Genomic DNA, 20001 nt, shown 5'->3' with positions numbered 1-20001 from the left:
ATCTTGTGCACCTCTTATTCATGAATTAGTGGGTTAATGTACCTTAACGTTTTCTGTGCCAAGCAGTTGGTTGAGAAATGTCATTCTTCACATACGAGATTCTAGTTTGACCTTAGCATCTGCCATATTCACAGCTACGACCCTAGAGGTGTTAGACATGTGCTACCTCTGCAGCACTAAACAACTCTTAATAAACAAGGATGAGAACATCTAACTGATTTTATCTAGCCGAGATTTTAAAAATCCTGCAACGTATCATGTTGAGATCTTCATGATAAATGATAAAACCATTTTTAAGGTAGCACAAATCTGTTTTATGTGACAATAGGAAGTCACATAACAAAGACAGATCCAACTTATTTTATTGACAGTCTGAGATCTAACAATAATATACAAAATGTGTGCAAATACCAAAATCAAACTTGGCCACTCGTTTAAACTTTAAAAAAAGAAAAACAAACTGTATTTGTCCTGACAAATGATTCAAAAACAACAAAGGCATGTACTGCATGGTTGCTCTCAGCTCAGGATGTAATGATGTTGGAAGTCTCTTGTTTTTAAGTAGTCTTCAGCAGCCCCAGCATTACAGAAATTTGAAGAGAAACTGCACACTAAAAAAACAGAATGCCTTAATATCTTATAACATTACAGTTCACTATTTAAATACAACTGTATCCAACATTGCTGCTAAGCACTGTACAATATTTGAAGTCATTACAACATCCACATGCTCTTCCAAATGGCGTTTTGGATCCTAAAAGACAAAAAAAGCGAGCTGTTAACAAAAAAAAATTTCCAAGCAAGGTAGTAACTTTGTAAAAATGTCATATTTTTTTTCTAGATTATCACAAGCTGTGGACACAATAACCAGACCATTATTGTTTTTATTTTCCAGTAAGATGTTAGTCCAGTTTTGTACCACAGGGAAGTGTCTTACAGCTTTAACAACAGTAATTACAAAGTATTGAAAGAGATACTTTAACTGTAAAATTATATTATAAAGGGAAATAGTTTGTGAACATTTTTAATTTCCCCTGGTCTCCAAAATACATCTCAAACAACAGTGCAGAGAAGGAATCCAGGTGGTAGTTCCCAGAAAAATAGATTAATTATACCTGTAATTTAGAATTCAATGAAAGGAGACAGTTTTATTTTTCTTACAGAAAAAAATTTTAGTGAAATTATGGAGCAATCAATTTTATTAACTTCCCAATTTCTCAATAACATTCAAGGTGCACAGAACTAAAATTCACATACTAAGTTAATGAATAGTGGTAAGGTGTACATAACATTTCATTTTTAAAAAAATTGAAGCAGCATTTCTAAAATAGTGTCTTCATGTAGAGTGCAATTTTTTAAAAAATTTAACTATTTTTAAAAAAGATTATGACATGTTTATGTGATCCATATTCAGTCATTATGCTCTAGCTGTTCAATCACCAGAAAAATATAATTTTTCATTTTAATTTATTTCACAGGCATGGCCAACATTTTAACACCAAACCGGGATTGTAATTTTCCAGAGCTCGAACAAATCTGTTGTTGTTCATATCCAGATACAGCCCAGCTGAACACCTTGCCATGAGTCAGATTCCTTGGCCCTGGAAGCTCAATCCACAGAGAATCCAGGTTTAAGTCCAGATGCTGAGGCTCCATTAGACACCCCCATTTACCTGGTGTGGCAGCCCACTCTTCTTCAGGACTTTCACTCAACTTACCTTACTGAACCCACTCCATGTCTAACAGGTCTGCTCAGAAGAAATCACTTACCTTCCAGTCTAGATGGGTCACTATAGGACTCTCAGGACTGTCCAGACACAGCCACTGAGCTCAAAAGCTGGTAAGAAGACTGGGCTGCAGCCGAGACCGAAACAGCATGGGTTCAAATTTCCCCTCCCCACTAATATCCATGCCACTGAGAACAAAGTAGTTGATGTAAGAGCAAGAATGGCCTACCAAGGAGAATTGAAGGACTGATGTGTGCTATGTCTCACTGAAACGTGTTGTACACCTGTTTCACCTGACTGTTCCCTAAAACCTGGGGGCTTCTCAATTCACCGGTGCACATGGTATCCAGTTAAAGGTAGAGTAGTCTGTTTCTAAATCAACACCTCATGGTGTGCGGATGTGATGGTCCTGGCAAGTTCCTGCTCACCCAGCTTGGAACACCTAACAGTGAAATGTTACCCATACTACATGCCATGAGAGTTCACGTCAGCTATCCTGATGCTAGTCTACATCCTCCCCCTACCTAGGCAGACATGAAACATGCACTCAAGGAACTATAATTCTTAGTCAACAGCCTTGAAACAGGATACCCTGAGGCTCTATACGTCACTGCAGGTGACTTCAACCTGGCCCACATCAAGTGCAAAATACTACCAGCATGTCTCCTGTCCCACCAGTGGTCCAAACACTCTTGACTATTATATTTACAAGATAAGCATATTGGTGAGAGTCCAGTGTGGTAGGAATAGAGTTTTTGATATGTGCCATTACCAGCCATTCAAAACACTTCATGTTGTTCGGTATCAGCGCCACTGAGCAAAATGTTCAGTTTAGTTCTGAAAGTGTAGAGTTCTTTGGTACAGGGATGATGGTGGCTGATTTGAAGCATGTGGAGACAGCAACCTGGATGAGTGAAGTGTTGAAGATGCCCGTGAAGATGTCAGTGAGCTGGTGTGTACACTCCCTGAGTATTTGGCCTGGGATGTCGACTCTCTGCAGAGTCCTTCTCACATCTACTGCTGTTGCAGACATTAGCTGTCACCTCAAAGGGAGGTGGCTTTTGTGACCTGTGTTGTGTTGCATGCCTTGAGGCATGCGTAAAAATTGTTTTATGCATCACTGAGCCTCAGGGAGGGAGGTGTCAGTGGTACAGTCATTACTGGCACCCCTGTTTTCCCTTGCATAGTCAGTAATGCCCTTGATGCCCAGCCACGTAAGCCGGGGATCATTATCAGCTGGATGTTCCTGATTTTTTTGTGTGTAGGGGGTCTTTACCCTTGATGCACAAGATGAGATTTCTCCTGGCTGCTCTGTGAACTGTTCTGTCTCCAGACTTAAAGGCAGCAGCGTCCCAGGCTTTAAGTACAGAGTGCACCTCTGCGTTCAGCCAGTGCTTCTTTCCTTGCCACATGATTCCAACTCTGCATGCCTGCCTATCTCTGGTAACCTTTCACCACCTTGTAGAGCAAAATTTATCCACCTTTGCCTTAAAAATATTCAGAGTATACATATATTGCCCTTTGAGAAAATCCTTCTTGACCTCAAAGGAAGAAAAATCTATCCTAAATGAGTGAGACCTTATACTGAAAGAGTGATTCCTATTTCTAAATATGTTCACAAAGAAGCATTCTCTCCACATCCACCTTGACAAGGCTCTGCAGGGTGTTATCTATTTAAATAAATCTGCCTCTTGCCCTATTAAATGTCAGTGAATATAAGTCTCACATAATCCATCTTTGCTCACAAGACAATCTGCTCCTTCTGAAACATTTCTGAGTTGCTTCCAGTGCTTTAACACTTTTCCTTAAATAAAGAGATCAATGTTGTACACAGATCTCTGGATGGTGAACATAATTGAAGAACAATCCCTTTATTTGTTTTGATTTACCAAAGTATTAAAAGATTAAATTGTTAGCATTCCTGATTATTTGCTATATATGCATCCTACCCTTCTATAAATCTAGCATTTGCACACCCATATCCCTATGCCTTACAAAACTTTGTATTCAAACTGATTAGAACATATACTTTTCTTGCTCTTTACAGTGAAAATGTACATTTGCATTTTCCCACACAATGTATTCTATTTGCCTGATCTTTGCCCATTCACTTAACCAATCTATATACCTCAATATCCTTATGTCCTACTTGTAACCTATTTTCTTACCTATCTGATTATTATTAGGAAATTTAGCAACCATACCTCCATATCTCCTAGTGGCTTTGCTTTACATATTGTCTTCTAAAACTATAATGTGCCTTGTGACATCTTAATATGTTGTCACTGTTCCCTTTCACCAAAAACAACCCTGGAGGTCTTGAAAGGATTCCTGTGGCAATATACTTGCAAGTTTTCTCCTGACATCTTCATTGTTTTGCTATCCTTTAGTGTGGAAACTAGAATTTCAACAATGTAAATTTAACCATACTTCCCTATATTTGCATTTTATCCCTCTAAAAACATAGCTTAATGCCTATTATATCCTTTATCACTTTTGTTGCCATTCTTACTGATTTAAGATTCAGTATTCCCACTTGAGTTTCCATTAAGATACCTTATCTTTCATATCAGCTTGTACTTCATCTCACTTGCCATGTATCCATTTACTCCATATACACATTTTTATATTTTGGAGTATTCTCTCCATGGGGGTGGCAATAGGGACAAGCTCCCACGACCTATTTATTAAATGTTCCCAATGGCATGCACCTCAAATAGCCTCTGATAACCATCCAGCTCCTGGCCTTCACACGTGGCAGAACTACGCCCGGCGGAACTGTTTCTCTGACAGGAGAAGGGGCAAAGGTGGGCTACTGACGCCTTAACGCCAGTTGCTTCGGGCAGATGGGGCTCATTAGCCGTGGTTGGCAGCTCAGCGAGAAGAAAAACTCTGATCTCAAACCTCTGCTGCCTTGAGGCTATACCCACTCATGGGGAAGGCTTCAGGTGTAAACTCCGAATGAAAAATCCAGAGCTGGAGTCCCTAAGGCAGTCCTACATTGAGTTCAATGCTGACTGGCAACTCATGTGACGCTGCTGGTACCAAACTGTATTGGTCTCTGCCGTTCCTTTGAGTTCATCAGATGCGTGGAGAGGGGGAGCTTGCTACATGGGCAACAGCTTTCTCTCCATATTGTACTACCCAGGATGCGAACCTAGACAGCTACAACGCAGTATCCATGGTCAATTCTGACGGACGGAGGCCCTCACTCTCCATATTATTAGTTCTACCCACAAAATTTCATATATTCTACAACACTAAAAACTGCAGGCTGCAGGCTTTCATCAACCGGTGCCTGCAAAGAATCCTAAACATTAGATGGGCTGACAAAGTAACCAACCAGATACTGTGGGAAAGCACCAACCAGGAATCCATAGAGATACAAAAAGTAAATGGGGTCAGTTAGAGAGATATGAATTCATAAGCTTATGATGGAACACAGAAATATGATATGAGAGAATTTACTCAGCTAGATCGATAGGAAATCCCCAGCAGGAGACACAAGAGGTTGTAGATGCTGGAATCATAATCAACAAACAATTTGCTGGAAGAGCTCAGTAGGTCAAGCAGCATCTGTGGGAGTAAAGGAACTGCTGACATCTTGGTTGATGTAGTGTTTTAATCCAAAATGTTGAAAATTCCTTTCCTCTCAGAGATGCTGCTCAAGCTGCTGAGTTCTTCTAGCATATTGTCTGGAAGTCCCTAAAGCAGGTCAGGCTATATTAAAGAAGAAAGAAAAGCTGGGCCAATATTACAGATGGATGACCAAAAACAGAAGTGGTTCATGGAAGAAAGTTAAAGTTGTGGAATTTGATACTGAGTCTATAAGGCTACAATGAAACCAAACAGATGAGGAGCTATTCTTCAAGCTTACAATGGATTTTGCAATAGCAGTGCTGAATGGAGAATGAAGTGTCAAGCAGCAAGAAACACAAACTCTCCTCTGTAAGCTGAATTCAGGAGCTCTGTAAAGTAATCATCTAATCTAGAATGTAGAATACACATGTACAACACAGTATGGGCCCTTCAGCCCACCATGTTGTGTTTTGCATCTCCAATGTAGAGAAGACCACACTGTCAGCAATGAACACAGTACATTGAATTTGAACAGGTCTTAGATTCAAGATTGTTTATTGTCATTCTTCAGTACACGAGTGTAAAGGAGGACGAAATGATTATGGCTCTGGATCCAGTGGAGCATTAATAAAACACAATAAGCATGAAGAACATAAAAAAAACAAAAAACAATATAAATATAAAAGCAATCTTATAAAACACAATGTACAACTGACTGTGGATCGATTAGCTTGTATACATAGACACTGTATTCACATAAAGTGACAGCAAGGGCCAGAATGGCTGATGAGTATGTAGTGGCGGGGTGGGTTAATGGGTGAAGGTATTGATCAGCCTGATGAATTGGTGGAAGTAACTGTTTCTGAGCCCAGTGGTCTTCGTATGGATGCTCTTTCCTGACGGGAGTGGGATGAACAGTCCATGAGCAGGGTGGGTGAGAGCCTTCATGATATTGCTGGCCTTTTTCTGGCACCTTTCTGTATATATGACCTTGATGGCAGGTAAGCTAGCTCCTATCCACTGCAGCAGTTTCTATACTACACAGTTTTGCAGCATGTTACGATGCTCACAACTGCACATCTGTAAAATGTGATTATTGATGTGCATAGTTCAGCTCTTTTCAGCCTCCTCAGATGGTTAATTTCTCAGAACTTAGGTTAAGGTTAAGTGTGGAGTAATGCCTCCACACTTGTTGAGCTTACATACTGGCAGAAAGCAGCAGAATATATGATGTAAAACTTCTGCCTTTGCATTGCCAATTTACGTTGGAACAGGAGTCATAGAGTCAAGGAGCAACACACGTGGATACAGACCCTTCAGTCCTTGCCAACCACAGTGCCCACCCAGCTAGTCCCAATTCAGCCCATGTTCCTCCAAGCCCTTTCTCTGCACGTAACTATACAAGTGCTTCTTAAATGACAGTATTGCACTTACCTCAAACATTTCTACTGGCAGCTCATTCAAATACTCACCACCCTCTGCATGAAAATGTCCCCTTCAGATCCCTTTCAAATCTTTCCCTTCTCAACATAAATCTGGGCCCCCCAAAGTTTAGACTTCCCTATCTGGGGAAAGGACTGCTCCTTCTCACAATATCTCTGTGTTATGTCATTTTAAACATTTCTCTAAGGTTACTCCTCATTCCCCCACGTTCCAAAGAATAAAGACCAAGCCTAGACAACCTCTCCCTATAACTCAGGCCCTCCAGTCCTGTCAACATCCTCATAAATCTTGTCTGCACTCTTTCCAGTTTAACTTATAACAGGGTAACCAAAACTGTACAGTGCTCTGAGTGCAACCTCATTAATGACCTATACAACTGCAACATAATGTCCCAACTCCTACATTCAGTACCCGTCTGATAAAGGTCAGCGCGCTAAATGCCTTTTTAACCACCGTCTACCCTTGATGCTGTTTTCACTGAACAATGTATATGAACTCCTATTCCATTATAGACTCCCCAGTGCCCTACCATTCAGTGTAAGCCTACACTTGTTTGACTTTCCAAAACACATTAGCTCACAATAATCTGTATTGAATTTCCATTGCCACACCTTAGCTCACTTCCCTAACTGATCAGGATCCATTTATAATCTATGATAATCTTCTTATCACCATCAATATCATGACCTAATCTCATGTCAATCACAAACTTACTGATCAAATCTTGTCAATTAACATGTTATTTTCTCTTTCTAGCTACCCTTATGTTATAGAACCTCCTGGGATTTTCCTTAACCAAATCCATCTCATACCCTCTTTCTTAACTTTTTTATAGCCAAGGGATTCACTTGATCCTGACCTCCTAAATCCAATGTATAGTTCCTCCTTTCTTTTTTGACCAGACCCTCAATGCCTCTCGTCAAGGTTCCCTGAACTTGCCAGGTTTACCTTTCATCATAACAGGAACATGTTGCTCTTCATCACTTGCTATCACAGTTTTAAAAGCCTCCCACTTACCATTCATTCCATTCCCTTCAAACAGACTCACCGAATCTGCTAGATCCGGTCTAAATTCCCCAAAATTAACCCATGCTACAGTTCAGGACCCTAATCTTTTCACCTGCCCTTCATAAATATCATAAAACTAATAGAATTATCGTCATTAGAGCCAAAGAGTTCCTGACTGCCACTTCAGTTACTTGCCCTGCCTCTTCCCTAAGAAGAGCTCCAGTATTGCGCCCCCTAAATAAGGCCCTCTATGTACAGTGCCTATAGAAAGTATTCACCCCCCTTGGAAGTTTTCATGTTTTATTGTTTTACAACGTTCAATCACAGTGGATTTAATTTGGCTTTTTTGACATTGATCAACAGAAAAAGAAACTCTTGGGTCAAAGTGAAAACAGATCTCAACAGAGTGATCTAAATTAATTAAATAAAAAACACAAAATAATTGATTGCAAAGTTTCACCCCTCCCCTCACCCCACCCCACCTTGAATATGATACACCAAATCATCACTGATGCATCCAATTGGTTTTAGAAGTCACAAAATTAGTTAAATGGATATCTGTGTTTGGAGGCCTGCATGCAGTCAGTGTTTCAATTGACTGCAGTAAAAATACACCTGTATCTGGAAGGTTCAACTACTGGTGAGTCAGCATCCTGGCAAGAACTACCACATGAAGACAAAAGAACACCCCTAGAACGTCCACAAAAAGGTTATTGAAAAGCACAAGTCAGGAGATAGATACAAGAAAAATTCCAAGTCACTGAATGTCCCTTGGAGTACAATCAAGTCAATCATCTAGAAATGGAATGACTATGGCACAGCTGTAAATCTGCCGAGAGCAGGCCATCCTCAGAAACTCAGTGACCCTGCAAGGGGACTAGTGAGGGAGGCCACCAAGATCTATGACAACTCTGGAAGAGTTACAAGCTTAGTGGCTGGGAGAGGAGAGACTACACATACAAAAACTGTTGCCCAGGAGCTTCACCAGTCACAGTTTTATGGGACAGTGGCAAAGAGAAAGCCACTGTCAGGAAAAAAATTCACATGAAACCTTGGCTACTTTTCCAGAAGGCACACGACAGACTCTGAAGTCAGCTGGAAGCAGGTTCTATGGTCTGATGAAAACAAACTTGAGCGTTTTGGCCATCAGACTAAACGCTATGTTTGGTGTAAGCCAAACACTACACATCATTGAAAACACACCATTCCTACCATGAAGCATGGTGGTGGCTGCATCAAGCTGTGGGGAAGTTTCACTGTAGCAGGCCCTGGAAGGCTTGTGAAAGTAAAAGATAAAATGGATGCAGCAGAATACAGGGAAAGCCTGGAGGAAAACCTGATGCAGTCTACAAGAGAAATAAAACTTGGGAGAAGATTTGTTTTCCAGCAAAATAATATCCCTAAGCATAAAGCCAAAGCTACAAAGGAATGCCTTAAAAACAACAAAGTTAATGTCCTGCAGTGGCCAAGTCAGAGTCCAGATCTCAATCCACTTAAGAATTTGTGGCTGGACTTGAAAAGGGCTATTCACACACAATCACTAGGCATTCTGACAGAGTTTGAGCAGTCTTGTAAAGAAGAATGGGGAAAAATTACAGTGTCCAGATGTCCAAAGCTGATAGAGATCTATCCACACAGACTCAAGGTGCATCTACTAAATACTGACTTAAGGGTGAATCTTTATTCAATCAATTATTTTGTGTTTTATTTTTGTAATTAATTTAGATCACTTTGTAGAGATCTGTTTTCACTTTGATACGAGTCTTTTTCTGTTGATCAGTGTCAAAAAAGAGCCAAATTAAATCCAGTGGTTCAATATTGTAAGACAATAAAACATGAAAACTTCCAAGGGGGGTGAATGCTTTTTAAAGGCACTGTATTGACTCAGGAGACCTGCTGGATAAATTTGACAAATTCCACCCCCTTCAGGCCTTTTACACTGAGTGGTCCAGTCAACACCAGGAAGAACATCTCCTATTGATACAAGGCAACATACATCAAATGCCGGAGGAACTCAGCAGGCCAGGCAGCATCTATGGAAAAGAGTTAACTGTCAATGTTTTGGGCCAAGACCCTCATCAGGACTGGATCTAGCAGAGATTGATCGGGTGAGTCTGTCTGAAGAAAAAGGAATGAATGGCAAGTGGAAGGCTTTTAAAATTGTGATAGCAAGTGTCCAAGAGCAACATGTTCCTGTTATGATGAAGGGTAAACCTGGCAAGTTCAGGGAACCTTGACTGCCAAGAGGTATTGAAGCTCTGGTCAAAGCAGGAACTATAGAATGGTGCTAGAAAGTTGGTGAACCCTGTACAATTTTCTCTATTTCTGCATAAATATGACCGAAAATGTGGTCAGATCTTCATGCAAGTCTGAAAACTAGATAAAGGGAGCCCAATTAAATAAATAACACAAAAAACATTATACTTGCTCATTTATTTATTGTGAAAAATGATCTAATATTACATGTATTTATTGGAAAAAGTATGTCAACCTTTACTTTCAGTAAATAGTGTGACCACCCCCCCTCGCCCCACCGTACAGCAATAACTTCAACCAAACATTTCCAACAACCACTGATCAGACCTGCACATCAGCTTGGAGAAATTTTAGTCCATTTCTCCTTACAAAACTGCTTCAACTCTAGGATGTTGGTGGGCTCCCCTGCATGAACTGCTTGCTTCAGGTCCCTGCACAACATTTCTATAGGATTAAGGTCAGGACTTTGACTCGGCCATTCCAAAACACAAATTTTCATCATTTTACACCATTCTGTTGTTGATTTACCTTTCAAAGGTGCAACTTAATGTCACAGAAATGTATGCAATATACGAAGTGCTTTTGAGGCATTTGCCTTCATCTTTCTGATCATTGTCTTGTTGCATTATCCAACTTCTATTAAGCTTCAGGTGATTGACTGCTACCCTGACAATCTCTTCTGAAATGTTTTAATATACTTTTGAATTCATTGTTCCCTCAACAACTGCAGGCGGTCTAGGCACTGAGGCAGCAAAGCAGCCCCAAAACATGATGCTCCCTCCACCATGCTTCACAGTTGGGGTGAGGTTTTGGTGTTGGTGTGCAGGGCCCTTTTTCCTCCAAACATAGCAATGTGCAGTTCTGCCAAAAAGTTCAACTTTTGTCTCATCTGTCCACGGAACATCATCCCAAAAGCATTGGGGAACATCCAAGTGGTCTTTTTGCAAGCTTGAGATGTGCAGCAATATTTTTTTTGGAGAGCAGTTGATTCCTCCATGGTGTTCTTCTAGGAACACCATTCTTGTTCTGTTTTTCTTGTAGTGGAATATGAACAGAGACTTTAGCAAGTTGTAGAGATTTCTGCAGGTATTTTGCGGTTCCTCTTGGGTTCTTTTTCACTTCCTTCAGCATTGCACGTCGTGCTCTTGGTGTGATTTTTACAGGATGCCCACTCCTAGGAAGAGTAGCAACAGTATTGAATTTCCTCCAATTGTAGACAATTTCTCTTACCGTGGACTGATGAACACTCAGGTCTTTAGAAATGCTTTTGAAGTCTTTTCCAACTTCCTGCATCTCTACAATTCTTCTAAGGTCCTCTGAAAGTTGTTTTAATCGAGGCATGGTGCACATGAACAGATCTTCCTTGAGAAGAACAGGCTCTGTCAGTAACCTGACTTTGTGTGTCTTTTTTTATAGATAGATAGATAGATAGATAGATATATCTCCAATCCACACCTCCAATCTCATATCATTGATTGGAACACCTGACTCCAAATAACTTTTGTAAAAGGCATTGCCCCAGAGGTTCACATACTTTATCCAACAAATACATGTAATATTGGATCAATTTTCCTCAATAAGTAAATGAAGAATAATTTTTGGTATTATTTAATTGGGTTCTCTTATCCTGTTTTAGGACTTATGTGAATATCTTATTACATTTTAGGTCATATTTATGCAGAAGTAGAGAAAATTCTACAGGGTTCACAAACTTTCTGGCACCATTGTACATCAGATTTAAGAGGTCAGGATCAAGTGTATTTGTTGGCTATAAAAATGTTACTTAAATGTCAATGAGTCCTGATGAAGGGTCTCAGCCTGAAATGTCGACTGTTTAACTCTTTTCCATAGATGCTGCCTGACCTGCTGAGTTCCCTCAGCATTTTGTTGCTTTGGAGTTTCAACATCTGCAGATTTTCTTGTGTTTGTGTTCCTATTAATACAACCCCATTATTCTTATAACCATGAGCAATTTCAGAGCAATAGCACTGAACTTAATAAAAGTAGGAAGGTTGTGGTATTGCTTTTAAAAAATGGTTAAATCATAGTTGGAACAGTGTGTACAGTCCCAGTCACCACTCTAGATATAAGAAAGGTGCAGAAGAATATACCTGAGGTGATTCACTTATGAGGAGAGGCTGGGCTTGTTTTCCTTGGAGCAGGGGAAGAGGAGGGGCATAGAGAGAGTAGATAGCAGGATCTTTTTTTATAACGCAGGTGTTGTAAACTATAGGGCAAGGAGAAGTTCCCAACCTAGGATCCAAGGACCCCTCGGTTAATGGTAGGCGTCCATAGCATAAAAAAGGTTGAAATCCCCTGACCTAGAGGATGGATGGAACCGGAAGTGCAGTGCCTAAATAAGTGATGGAAGTTGGTTCTCTCACATTTATTAAGTATCTAGACAAGCACTTAAATTGCCAAGACATAGAATGCTACAGACCAAGTGCCAATGGTCAGCATAGCCATGATAGCCAAAAGATCTGTTTCTGTGGTCTATTACTCTACGATCATCAGAATTAGGAAAACTTCAAATTGCGCATAATTTGGGGGGAATGGCCCATATTAGGGGTTCCTAATTTTTTTTATGCAGTGGAGCCTTACCATTAATTGAGGGATCCGTGGACCCCAGATTGGGAACCCGTGGTCTAAATGGAATGGTACTGAAGGATGTCAAACTGTAAAACTAACCAAAAAAGGACAAGCATTCTGAACTTGAAAATGAAGACAAACGGTGAGAGAAGTCATTATTTATAAAATTTTAAAAGTAATTAAACCATATGTAAAGCACTATCATAGAAAGACAGATTGCTCAGAATGAGCATCTACATTTCCTTGAAAAGATTTGCAATAACATGATAACTTTCACAACAGCAAAGAACAACATCAAGATGAAACAAAAAGTTTTGTTTCAAATCATTAAGGGTACCGACAGCATGAAAACGTACAGGCTATCTTTCTGTTGTTGATGTCAGTAATGAAGTTTACTCAACTAAAATGCATGGCAAGGTGGTTAGAAGCATTCTTAGAAAACTTTAGTACAGAATAAAATGTTCTGTCTCAGAGAGTATTTTAGACAATAGGGTTTCAGGAAGTTCTCATAAAATATATGAAGTTATGATATACTGGTACATCATCTCACCACACCAACTGTTGTAGGTGTTATGAACTTATTTTGAGGCTAAAGATTACAAACTTAGATCAACTTCCATTATACAAAAGATCAATGTCAAAGAAGATTTGACATCTCTAGTAATAATGATGATGGTTGGAAGCACTCCTTTCAGAAAATTTCCTGCTCAAATCCCAATCCAGAAAATTGAGCAAAAAAGTCTAGGCTGATGCTCAACTGAGAAATAATAGTGTACTGTTACACCAAGGGCCCATCTGCACTGTCATGTGGACTTAGGAGATCTCATGCCACTATCAAAGAATTGGGGAGTTGTCCCCTGAGTCCAAGATAACCCTTATCCCTAAAGCAACATTCCATTAACAGAATATCTAGCCATTATCACCTTGCACTTTATGGCAGTTTGTTGCATGTAAAATGTACTTACAATACTTCATTCAATAAAAATGCTTTGTGGTGTTCTAAAAGATGTGCAAAATGCTCTACATAAATGTACATTACTCATTGTTTTGTATGTTAAGTTCATACAATTTTCATCCAACGTTTTAAAAGTTCAAGGGCTGCATTCAAATACAATTCACCCTAATCATCAAATTGTGTACTATTAAACTGATAATGTGAAATTATCATTCAGATGGTCCATACTCACTTGTTTTCCAACATTTTTAATTGCTAGTTGTTCAGGAGTCATTTTATCCTCTTCTTCCACAGCCTGTCAGAGAAAAATATTTAAGTGTACATAGTTTATCTCAAAACATCCTTTAAGGAAACTTACTGTAAATTTCAAAAATAGAAGAGGAAGTATTTCTGATCTACAATATATTTATTCTACAGAGCAGTGTAGGATTTCTTCCTTTACCTTATTGTAGTTCTTTGCCAATTCTAGCATTTCTTTCACAACAGTTTCATTAAGTTTACAATGCTCACTGTAGTCCTGAAGTGTCAGTCCTTCCATCCAACTTTTTTTATGCAAGTTCAACAACATCTGCAGTGATGAATAAAAGCAAAGGTAACCTATTTATTGAACAGCAGGAAAGAGAATTTCAGCACGAATAAATTAAAAAAAATGTTAAATAATTCAATGATCCCATGTGCTCCTAAACACAAATTCTGTATACAGTTGTGCAAAACAAGATTGTTGTTTTAGTGTGCCAGGTAATCAAATTCTTGTGATGATAATCAAGGAATATTGTGTACTTTACACACCACTACTTTTAACCATCAACACTAACCACTAAATCACTGTGTAGAAAAGCCGATGTTGAACAGCCCACATTCTGCCATCAGAAACCTTACTTATCAATTGTCTCGAAGTGCAATAGAAGACAATTGTCTCCTAACCATCATAGAAGCCCAGCTGTGAAAAAAAGTTGTAAGGAGTTGGGGGAGGTTAGTGAGGGCAGGAGGGAGGGGGTGAGTAGGCAATCTGCAAGAGACTGGGCAGTTGCATGTGGGGTTGGGAGAGTGGAAACCAGTGGGATGGAAGTGTTGGGGGGGGGGGAGGGGGGTAGCAATGGGAGGGCACAGTGGAGGCCATGCATTTATTGGGATAGGGCATAGGCTGTGGATGCCTGCAGGCAGGGGAAGAAGGAGGGGGAAGAACAGAGCAGGGGATGGGAGGGAGAGCACACATAGTTAGATGGGGAAGGAGGTATGTGCATCCTTGGGAAGGGCCATTATGTGCAGAGAAGGAATATGTGGAACAGTCAGGAGCAACTCTTCAGTTTAACAATTCTAAAACTGTAAAATGGGCTCTGTTGACTAGTCAGAAGAATTACCTTAATTTTGGTTGGTTGTTGTCTATTTTGTTTTAAATTAGACATTGGTCTTATTTGCATGTACAATACATACAATATATTCAATACAGGCAAAACATAGTTAAGTTAGTAGTAATTTTAAAGTAGCAAAAAGCAGATGTACAGCAGAGATCTCGCCAATTTTCTGTTTGGCCAGCTGAGTGCCATTCTTCCTTCTCTCAGGGAAAAACTGAAGCCACACTGGAATTGATGATTTGTATTCCCTTCACATTTCCCTCTTCATTTGTTCATCATTGCTTTTCAAAGGGCTACCAATATCTGCCTCATATTAGACACACGGTGATTTGTTATGTTTAACAGTTTTGCATTTTAGGGCATTGTTTCTGTACTGCACTTCAACATTATTAAGTGTAAAGATCACTCAGAAAATGGAAGTATACCAAAAGTCATCTTGGGTTAAATGTTGGTCAAGATGGCATGGTTTACAATACTCCACTGAAATTAGTTTCCATTCTTTCATGAGGTTAAGACTCCGGAATTATGCTGCTTACTTTGTACGAGGTTAATAAGGGTGGGAGGGTGCACCTTCATGTTAACTGCAGGCCAAATCTCAGCCAACCTCCCCTCCTGCATTTAACCAACGTCTATTTACTGGGATTGCTGCTACTGCTGCGACTTTGCATTAGTGGTGGAGTGAGTAAATGACTGTGGATGTGATGTCTACCCAGCTGGCAGCTTTGTCTGTATGGTTCTTGAATGCTGAAGCTGCAATCATCCAGGCAAGTGGACACCATTCCATCACACTTCTAACTTGAACTTTATAGATGGTGGACAGGCTTTGGGGAATTAGATGAGTTACTTGATGCAGGATTCCTAGCCTTTGACCTTCATGGGGCTACATTGGGTAAATGGCTACTCCTGTGCAATTTACGGTCAAAGGTAACCCCCAAGATATTAAGAGTGGTGGTAATGCAATTGATGGTATCAACGATTGTAATACCATTGAACATCAGCAGCTAACAGTTGCACTTACACTTGTCACTGCCCGGTATTTGTATAGCAAAAATATTTCTTGCCATCCATCAGTCCAGCCTGGATACTGTCCAGGTCTAGTTGCTTTGCAAGTGTTGAGTTGCTGAATATTGTGCAGTCATCAGCAAACACCTGACCTTATAACTGAAGGACGATCATTGATGAATCAACGGGAAATGGTTGGGCCTGGGACACTACTTTGAGGAACTCTTACAGAAACATCCAGTGCCAGAGATGATTGACCCACAACCATCTTCATAAGTACTAGGTTTGTTTCCAACCAGCAGAAGGCCTCCCCAATTCCGTGACTTTGGCAAAAGCCATTGTTAAGCAAATGTCACTTGATGGCACTATTGGTTATCCTTTCCATTACTATGCTGATGATAAAGAGCAGACTAATGGGATAGTAATTGGTCAGCGTGGGTCCTGCGTCTTGTGGATAGTTTTTCTCATTCTCAGGTAGATGTCAGTGCTGTAGCTGTTGTAGAATAGCTTGGACAAGGGCACAGCGAGCCCTGGAGCTCAAGTCTTCAGTACTACTGCCGGAATATTGTTCAATAATAAGCCTCTGCTGTTTCCAAAGCCTTCAGCTGTTTCTTGATATCACATGGAGCAAAGAGAATTGGCTGAGGACTGGCATCTATCATGCTGATGATCACTGGAGGAGACCAAGATGGATCATCTACTCGGCACTTCCTGGCTGAAGATGCTCGCAAATGCTTCAGCTTTCTCTTCTGCACCCATCTCAAATTTCACCTAATGACAAAGTATTTGTAAATTGGGATACAGATGTATTTATATCTCTCGTTTTCTAAAAAACAATATTAATGCAATCATATGAAAATAGACCGTATATAGTTGAAAGAAATGTTTGTGAACCATTTGCAATTACCTAGTTTGCTGCATTAATTACTCATAATTACCAAAATCTCATCCCAACTGTGAAGCATGGTGGAAAGAGCATCATGGTTTGGGGCTGCTCTGCTGTCTCAGGGCCTGGACAGTTTGCAATCGTCCAGGGAACAATGAATTCAAAATTGTATCAATATATTTTACAGGAGAATGTCAGGGTAGCGATCCTTCACCCGAAACTTAACAGAAGTTGGATGATGCAACAAGACAATGATCCAAAACACAAGAGTAAATCAATAACAGAATGGTTAAAAAAGAAGGAAATTTGTGTTTTGGAATAGGCAGCTCAGAGTCCAGGCCTTAATGAGATGCTGTGGCATGACCTGAAGAGGGCTGTTCATGCAAGGTATCCCAGAAATACTGATGAACTGGAACAGTTCTGTGTGGAGGAATGGTCTAAAATTCCTCTTCGTCGTTGTGCAAGTCTAATCCGCAGCTACAGGAAATGTTTGGTGGAAGTTATTACTGCTAAAAGAGGTCCTACCAGTTCTTAAATACAGGGGTTCACATACCATTTTTCAGCTTGGATTGTGAATGATTAAACAATGTGTTCAATAAAGACATGAGAAGTACAATTACTTGTGTTATTAGTTTAGGCAGATTGTGTTTGTCTATTATTGTGACTTTGATGAAGATCAGACCACATTTTATGAGCAATTAATGCAGAAAACCAAGTAATTGTAAAGGGTTGATAAACTTTTTCTTGCCACTGTACTATAAAACAGAATGAGGCTGAATCTTCAAACCATCTCTTTCCACAAGCACAGAGCTTTCAGAGGATTGACTATTTTTCCAAAAACTAATGCAAAAAAATTTAAGAATTAAAAAGTAAAAATATTACAGGAGTTTTCCATGATCTTAAGGAAACAAAGAGCAACAAATTCAAAAGAAGGCAATTCAGTCAATTATTCTTTATGGGCCCTTACTCTACTTCTCATTGCTCTGAAAATATTTCACCTTCCATTTTTATTAAGGTCTCCATAAGAAGCAATCAATGAGCTTTTTTCCAAACACATATCTATCAATAAGATCAAAACACAGAGGTCTAACTGTACAAAATGGACTCAATATTACATTTCAAAACTTTCTGAAGCTATACAGGAATGAATTAATTAATAGAACGGATTAGGAGAAATGGGGGAATTGAGTGGGATAAGTGGTCCAAAAATTTTAAGTATTTAATAAACAACTGTTAAATTACTAATATCAAAGCAGCCACCATCATGCCAATCATACAAATTACATTGCTCTCATTTCTTAAACTTTTTCCTTTCGTGGGTATTTATTCAACTACAGTGGATTCCAGTTAATTAAGCCATCAGTTAATCAGGCCAGCCACTTAGGCTAAGTCCGCACTATGCCGGATAATTTTGAAAATGCCGGTTTCGAGTAAAAACAACAGGCGTTCTCACTAAGCGTTTTTCAAAATATCTCTGTCCACATTAGACGGATATTTGGGCGAATCTCCTCCTACTGGGCATGCGCAGGACACACAGAAAACAAGTGAAGAGGAAACGGTATACTTGGTGCAGGTTTGTCCAGTTACAGAGTAGAAAAACTTAAAAGGAATTGCTCTTGGCTCTTGCGCAGGAGGACTTAAAACTAAAAAAAAACAAATACTGGAGTGTATGGAGGCAACCGACAGGGAGTTCATGGACAGTATGACCCAGCTGACGACGAACATTGAAAAACTGACGAACTCTGTTGCATTAATAAAGCACCTTGTTAAATGTATAGAACATGTCTGCATCAGTGTTATCTTGTATTTCCATACAATGTTACATTAGGCTGTTACACATCTATTGTCAGAGAAGTACTTGCACAAATAGGTAAACCACCTTGGTTCCCCATGGAATTTAAACTGGAGGTGGCAGAAAGTGTTTTCTGTCCTTACCTTCATACAAGCAAGGACAAAAAACAGGGCAAAGTGAGTATACTTATTTGTTCTGTAAGCTATGCGTCAAAGTATTTGGTGAGTACATTTCTAACTCTTCTGGCTTCAGTCTCATTCCGTCTGTTCTGAAATTGTTAGGTTCTGCGAAGCGCAGAATCAAATATCATTGTGATGATTGTATGCTCTAGTACCAATTGTTTGGCGACAATAAAGTAATAATAATAATAAGAAGAAAACAATGAAATGCCGCGCTGCTGCCATCTGTTGCAGCACATCATGACAGCAGTTTTAAGAAGCTCCGTTTACCATGTCCACATTTGGCGTTTTCAGATTTATTCACTCTGGAGACCGTTTCTGAAAATCTCTGTTTTCGGGGGATGAAAACACCATTTTAGTGTGGACAGAGGGTCAAAACGAAGAGAAAAGGCTTCGTTTTCAAAATTATTCGGCGTAGTGTGGACGTAGCCTTATTTGGGACAACTCTTAAAGAACAAACATCTATCAAGAAAATAGCTGGGATTACCTTCACTTATTTGGGACACAATGCGCCATTGGGGCAGGAGACTGTTGCCAAACAGTTTCTAACTAGCATCAGACATGCGAACTCCGTGGCAGTTTGATACAACACCGAACTTAGAGGGAACATTTTTAAAATAACAACAGTTGCATGTGCTTCTGCTTAAAAAGCACTGATTTTTGTCACTGATAGTTGACAAGAAATTAGCAGTAGACAATTCACAACTGTTTTGCTCACTGCAGTTTCAAGCATTCAGGTTTGACAATGCCAGAAATGGGCCGGAGTGAAATTGAAATTATTTCACTCCTTCAACAGGTTAGGAACTATTTAGAATTTGAAGGCATTGACAATCATGAAGAATGTTACACTGTAAATGAAGATTTAGAGGATGCAATCGTCAAAAGCATTACATGAAGGCACTGTCTGTATCGCTCCTGGCTAAGCATAGAGGACCAGTGATTCATCTGTTTCTATATCACTGCTGTGATCACATGAAAAGAGGCAATCGTTCTGTTCCATAATGGTCATGTTTCCCCCAATGCATGGCGCAAAAGTATTAAGCTCTACTGAGCAAACAGCCATTTCTTTCTGGTTGTCTAATCAATATCCTCCTGAGAAGATAACACTCTAGCTGGATTGGTTCCAAGGTGGCCTTTGAGAGACTGGCAGACTACATTATCCAAAATATGATTAAGATATTCTCACATCATTCCATTCTATTGCTTATTGACTTGGGGGCATGGAATCAT

The 20001-nt window shown here is 39.7% G+C and overlaps 1 protein-coding gene across 1 annotated transcript in view; it reads right to left on the bottom strand.

Annotated features, from left to right (window-relative positions):
* Positions 1 to 345: 345 nt before the first annotated feature.
* psmd14 (proteasome 26S subunit, non-ATPase 14) overlaps positions 346 to 20001 on the bottom strand; it is a 96267-nt gene continuing 76611 nt past the window's right edge. The window contains exons 9-11 of the mRNA XM_072262023.1: positions 14000 to 14125; positions 13790 to 13852; positions 346 to 754 (exon numbers count right to left, since the gene is read on the bottom strand). Of these exons, the coding sequence (XP_072118124.1) occupies positions 656 to 754; positions 13790 to 13852; positions 14000 to 14125 (288 nt within the window). The 3' untranslated portion in view covers positions 346 to 655. The remainder of the gene's footprint in view (positions 755 to 13789; positions 13853 to 13999; positions 14126 to 20001) is intronic.

This window comes from Mobula birostris, chromosome 6 (genome assembly GCF_030028105.1).
Source record: "Mobula birostris isolate sMobBir1 chromosome 6, sMobBir1.hap1, whole genome shotgun sequence".
In the NCBI taxonomy this organism is placed as follows: Eukaryota; Metazoa; Chordata; class Chondrichthyes; order Myliobatiformes; family Myliobatidae; genus Mobula; species Mobula birostris.
The sequence above is the reverse complement of the archived record's forward strand: the minus strand, read 5'-3'. Positions and strand labels throughout refer to the sequence as shown.